General features: G+C 35.1%; 1 protein-coding gene across 1 annotated transcript; it reads right to left on the bottom strand.

The window, feature by feature from the left end:
• Positions 1-696: 696 nt before the first annotated feature.
• LOC149106831 (putative G protein-coupled receptor No18) lies at positions 697-2,594 on the bottom strand. The gene has a single exon (XM_089298700.1). The coding sequence runs from the start codon at positions 2,482-2,484 to the stop codon at positions 1,534-1,536; it is 951 nt and encodes a 316-aa protein (XP_089154826.1). The 5' UTR covers positions 2,485-2,594; the 3' UTR covers positions 697-1,533.
• Between the last annotated feature and the right edge of the window lie 3,552 nt (positions 2,595-6,146).

The following is a 6,146-nucleotide window of genomic DNA, read 5'->3' on the forward strand; positions in this document are numbered from 1 at the left end:
ATTAACTGCGATGATCATTCTTCACTTTCATTAACAAATTTTATAAGCGTTTCGTTTTACTGCTTATGAGCATGTTTCCTAACGTTTCTTCATAAGTAAACGTTTTTCTACTATTTATAAGCGTTTTTCTACTGTTGATAACCGTTTTTCTACCGTTTATTAGTTTTTCCAAACATTGATAAGCGTTTCTCCTAGCGTTTTTCCTACCGTTTCTAACAGTTTACAAGCATTTTTCCAAACGTTTATAAGCGTTACTTCTACCGTTTATCAGCGTTTTTCTACCGTTTGCAGTGCCGTAGCAACAGGAAAAAAACTCGGGGAGGGGGAGGCACAGAATTTAGCGCCGAAGGCGCGAACCGCTAGGGGAGTCTGGGGGCATGGCCCCCTTCCCCCCGAGAAAATTTTGAAATCTAAAGCTAGGTTCGGAAATGCTATTTCCAGCATTCTCCAAGAGGTATTTGTAACTTAGGCGTATCGCGAATTACTTCCTCCACTGTCTCAGCAAAGCTATGCAGATTGAAAAAAGTATAAGACTTCCAACGTCAATTACGTATACAAGATAACAAAACCGACTGTCTCTCAAGCAAGTGTTTCACCTGTCAGAGACTCAGAGTCAGGTTTTAGTCTGACACAGTTCTTTCCACGACCCTTGAGATAATTTACAGTTGTGTTCACTTCTATGTCAGAAAGGTAGCATCACACAGCAAAATCAACACTTTTATTCATGCACGGCAATGAAATTCGATTTGTTCGTACACAGCTACTATTAAAAGTAACAGTAACAGCTATAACAGTAGCTTTATTATTATACATAATGAAATACAAGCTTCAGCAGCTCACAGCTAGATACACAAATCTTTACTGTAGTTATGCAGGTTATCGCACCAACTGACCCATATCTGTGACATGCGTATTTAAAGTTATACTTTTCAAATTCCACACTGTACTTTATGTAAATGACGATGGCAGACTTTTCTTCGAAGCATGTCTCGCAAACTCTAATCGTCTCACATCGTTCTCTGTTTTAATCTTTTACAATACCATAACACATCTTAGTTAGTTGTTTTAGTCGCAGGAAAAGGAAGCTGTTTCCGAAGAAATAAAAATCATATAAAAATAAATTTCCTGTCAACTTTTTAGCGTAAAGTATTTTTGAGAAAGTGGCAAAGCTGACTTAAAACTGCTTATTACATCGTAAATTCGTTTCCTACCTCTTTGGAGTGCGAGGATACCTCGCCTGCTGTTGTCTCGCCGAAAGCGTAGGCCATGTTGTACGGTAGTTGAATGTTGCACCGAGGCAATCTTTTAAAAGTTGCTACAGAAACGTCTTTTAAAATTATTACGAATACTCTGGGTCTATCGACTAAGAATATATTACAATGCTTAGATATTAATAAAATAATCCACTTCAACGTCCCCGAGGGTCTCTGGCTTAAAACTACCCTTGATCAAAAACAGAGTTTCCTTCGCTGTTTAACGTCACGCAATCTCATTGGTCCCGAAATGGCGTTTCATATAGCTTCCCCTGGCTGATCACAAGATTCTTTCATATTCCTCGTGGCGCCATTCAAAAAGGAAACTTGACAAAATCCTCTTGAATGCACGTCGATATTCTTTATTATTGAAGCAGTAAAGAGCGGGGTTGATGGCAGACGTAGAAAACGCCACAGTACGAGCCACATCATACATGATTCCGTAGTCCTTTTCCGGTTGCGTTAATCGCAGATAAAAGAAAAGACACCATCCACCCGTAAACACAACTAGTACCATGACTATAGTGCGGGCAAAACGTCTCTCTTTAGCGATGTTTTCAGTCTTGAGTTCCTGTACTTCTAACCCTTCAGTTCGTGTCTTGTTCTGTGCCCACGTAGCAGCTAGTAGTTTACGCTGTTTGGAGATTCGATAATAAACAACTGCATAACACACGATCATTTCCACGTAGCACAACCCAAACACAGCGGCGGTTAGGTACGATGTTATCTCTTTCTCGATGGTTAGCCTTATGGCAGAGTACACACAGGCTAACAACCAGACAACGGCCAGAACGATTTTCTTTTTTGCTGTCATTGTATTCTTGTAGTCGAAATGGGGAGAGACGATCAAACAGCGATCGAGCGCAATCAAGGCCAATGTCAGTAACGAGACAGCAGAAGCAAAGTTACTAACTACACGAAAAGCAGTGCAAATCACGTCCGGATCGTTTGGGATACATCGGGACCTTATGTGGGCAAAGATCAAGGCGATTAAAAGCGGCTGAACAATGAGAGAATTGACAAGATCCGCAGCAGCCAGACTTGAAATGAAGTAATGGAAGCTTGAGGTCATGCCTTTAGTTGAAAACACTGCTATGCACACCAACAAGTTACCTAGTGAGCCCAGAATACTCGTACATATGTTGATTCCCACAAGACACCAAGCTGCGGCCACGTCGTCTGCCGAGTAAACAAGAGAACAGTTTGAAGAGGAGACATTTAGCGCGAACATTGCGGGACTGGCTTGCGAGGAAATGAGTGCTTCTTCGGAAATACTTCCTGCTTTTCGCAGAACTTTTTCACTATGGTTTGTTCTACCGGCTCGTGATCCGCTCGCGCCAAGGCACACCCAGACAGCACGAATCAAAGTCTCAACTTGGAAAATGGATCGTAATAATAATAACAATAATAACAATAATAATAATAATAATAATAATAATAATAATATTTTTTTTAATAATAATAATAATAATAATGTTTATTAGTGGCTTATAAAAAATTACAACTGTAAAAATTCTTAGGACAATTATTTATGTCAGGGAAATACTAACTTACAAACGAATTACAAATTACACTCATTCTTTACAACCCTTATAAATTTGTCTATTGTCATTTGTCGAAAAATTTAAATAAGAATAGTAAAAAATACTCTACATATTTAAATGGCAAAAACTCTACTTTAAAAATACGCTGTAGCTATATGCAGGTTCACTTCTTGGCTCAGTGTTCGTGGCTTCGGCTAGAGTTCCCCAGAAATAGCATAATATAATAATAATAATAATAATAATAATAATAATAATAATAATTAAAAATAATAACAAACTTTATTGAGCACTTTTCCATACAAACTTGAATCTTACATGTATCTGGTAAAAAATTCAGAAATTCTGTTGTTCTTTAAGTTTTCGGTAATAATAATTACAAATTACACTCATTCTTCACAACCCTTATAAATTTGTCTATTATCATTTGTCGAAAAAATTTAAATAAGAATAGTAAAAAATACTCTACACATTTAACAATAACACTGTTGAAATAGGTTTTAATGGTTTATTTCTTTTACTTACTTTTACCTTGTAATATACCAATTTGTATGGAATATGTTAATTAATGTTATGATGATGATAGTAGTATTAGTATTAGTTGTAGTAACCATGATATCATGATTAGACACGGAAACATGTTTTACAGGTTTAACAGACATCAAATTATGTAAATATTATAGCATTTTGTAAAGCTTAGCTCTAGTTTTTGTCCCAATAAACACTCCTCTCTCATTGTTATTAATTTTAACAATAATAATAATAGTAATAGAAATAATAATAATAATAATAGTAACAGTAATAGTAAAAGTAATAGAATTAAAATAACAATATCAGTCCTATTTTTATAGAAGTAATAAATGTTGTTGTTGTTGTTGTCGTCATTGTAGTAAAATATAAAAACTATATACAATATATATCAATTCTAAGAGCATTCACTGAAGAAGTCTTTAATCATTGTATTAAAAATTAACAGACTTTTAGCTAGCGTGAAACCAGGACATACAAGTTAATTATCAACTCCCTTTTATTGAAACGATATTAAGTAATGGTCCACGTAAGAACCTGGAAGGCCAAACACAAAAAAATCGATTTTCAAAATATTCGGTAACAAAAAACGTGACATATACCAACGCTACACACTTGTAACAACGAATTCAATCACGAAAGGTTTTTTCTCCTTTGTGTAGACGTTTTCCTTACATGCAAATGATTCTCCGTTTATAGATTTTTATAAGGGTTTCTTTTTTACTGCTTATGAACATGTTTCCTAACGTTTCTTCCAAAGCGTTTTTCTTACCGTTCTTCTACTGTTTACAACCGTTTGTCTACGTTTACAAGCGTTTTTCTGCTGTTTATAAGCGTCTTTCTACCGTTTACAAGCGTTTTTCTACCGTTTACAAGCGTTTTTCTTACCATTTATATTATAGTAGTATATTTATATATACCGTTTATTAAAGCTTTTGTACCGTTCATAAGCGCTTTTCATCTGTTTATTAACGTTTTTCTACCGTTTGCAAGCGTTTTTGTTACCGGTTATAAGCGTTCTTATACTGTTTACAAGCGTTTGTCTATTGTTTACAAACGTTTTCCTGCTGTTTATAGACGTTTTTGTACCGTTTACAAGCATTTTTCTATTGTTTATAAACGTTTTCCCGCCGTTTACAAGCGTTTTTCTTACTACTTGTAAGCGTTTTTCGACCATTTATTAGCGCTTTTGTACCGTTTATAAGCGCTTTTCAACTGTTTATAAGCGTTTTTCTACTGTTTATAAGCGTCTTTCTACTGTTTATAAGCGTTTTTCTACCGTTTGCAAGCGTTTTTCTTTACCATCCATAAGCGTTTTTCTACCGTTTACAAGCGTTTTTATACTGTTAATAAGCGTTTTTTTACCGTTTATTAGCGCTTTTCTACCGTTTATAAGCATTTTTCAACTGTTTATAAGCGTTTTTCTACTGTTTATAAGCGTTTTTCCACTGTTTATTAGCGTTTTTCTGTTTATGCGTGTTTTTCCACCGTTTATTAGCGTTTTTCTACTGTTTATAAGCGTTTTTCTACCGTTTATTAGCGTTTTTCTACTGTTTATAAGCGTTTTTCTACCGTTTATTAGCGTTTTTCTACTGTTTATAAGCGTTTTTCTACCGTTTATTAGCGTTTTTCTACTGTTTATAAGCATTTTTCCACCGTTTATTAGCGTTTTTCTGTTTATAAGCGTTTTTCCACCGTTTATTAGCGTTATTCTACTGTTCATACGCCGTTTTCTACCGTTTACAAGCGTTTTTCTACTGTTTACAAGCGTTTTTCTACCGTTTACAAGCGTTTTTCTACTTTTTATAAACGTTTTTCTACTGTTTATGAGCGTTTTTCTACCGTTTACAAGCGTCTCTCTACTGTTTATAAGCGTTTTTCCACCGTTTATTAGCGTTTAACTGTTTATAAGCGTTTTTCCACCGTTTATTAGCGTTTTTCTACTGTTTATAAGCGTTTTTCTACCGTTTACAAGCGTTCTTCTACCGTTTACAAGCGTTTTTCTGTTTATAAGCGTTTTTCCACCGTTTATTAGCGTTTTTCTACTGTCTATAAGCGTTTCTCTACCGTTTATAAGCGCTTTTCAACTGTTTATAAGCGTTTTTCTACCGTTTGCAAGCGTTTTTGTTACCGGTTATAAGCGTTCTTATATTGTTTACAAGCGTTTGTCTATTGTTTACAAACGTTTTTCTAATGTTTATAAGCGTTTTTCCACCGTTTATTATCGTTTTTCTACCGTTTATAAGCGGTTTTCTACCGCTTACAAGCTTTTTCCTACCATTTATAAGCGTTTTTCTACTTTTACAAGCGTTTTTCTACTGTTTATAAGCGTTTTTCTACCGTTTATTAGCGTTTTTCTACTATTTAGAAGCGTTTATCTACTGTTTATAAGCGTTTTTCCACCGTTTATTAACGTTTTTCTACTGTATATAAGCATTTTTCTACCGTTTATTGGCGTTTTTCTGTTTATAAGCGTTTTTCTACCGTTTTTAAGCATTTTTCTACTGTTTATAAGCGTTTTTCTACCGTTTACAAGCGTTTTTCTTGCCATCTGTAAGCGTTTTTCTACCGTTTATAAGCGTTGTTCTACCGTTTGTAAGCGTTTTTCTATTTATAAGCGTTTTTCTACTGTTTATAATCGTTCTTTCTACTGTTTGTTAACGTTTTCCCTACCGTTTGAAGGCGTTTTCGTCGCCCCCGGCTTCTTTCACGTTTATATGAAAACTCATCAATGCCCAAAGGAGGATTGGTGAAAAGTGGCTGTATTGGCAGGCTAAACAACAAGAAAATAGACTAAACTACTTGAATCGACTGAAATATGAAC

This window comes from Orbicella faveolata, unplaced genomic scaffold (assembly GCF_042242905.1).
Source record: "Orbicella faveolata isolate gen_17 unplaced genomic scaffold, um_ofav_v1 contig_3, whole genome shotgun sequence".
NCBI lineage: Eukaryota > Metazoa > Cnidaria > Anthozoa > Scleractinia > Merulinidae > Orbicella > Orbicella faveolata.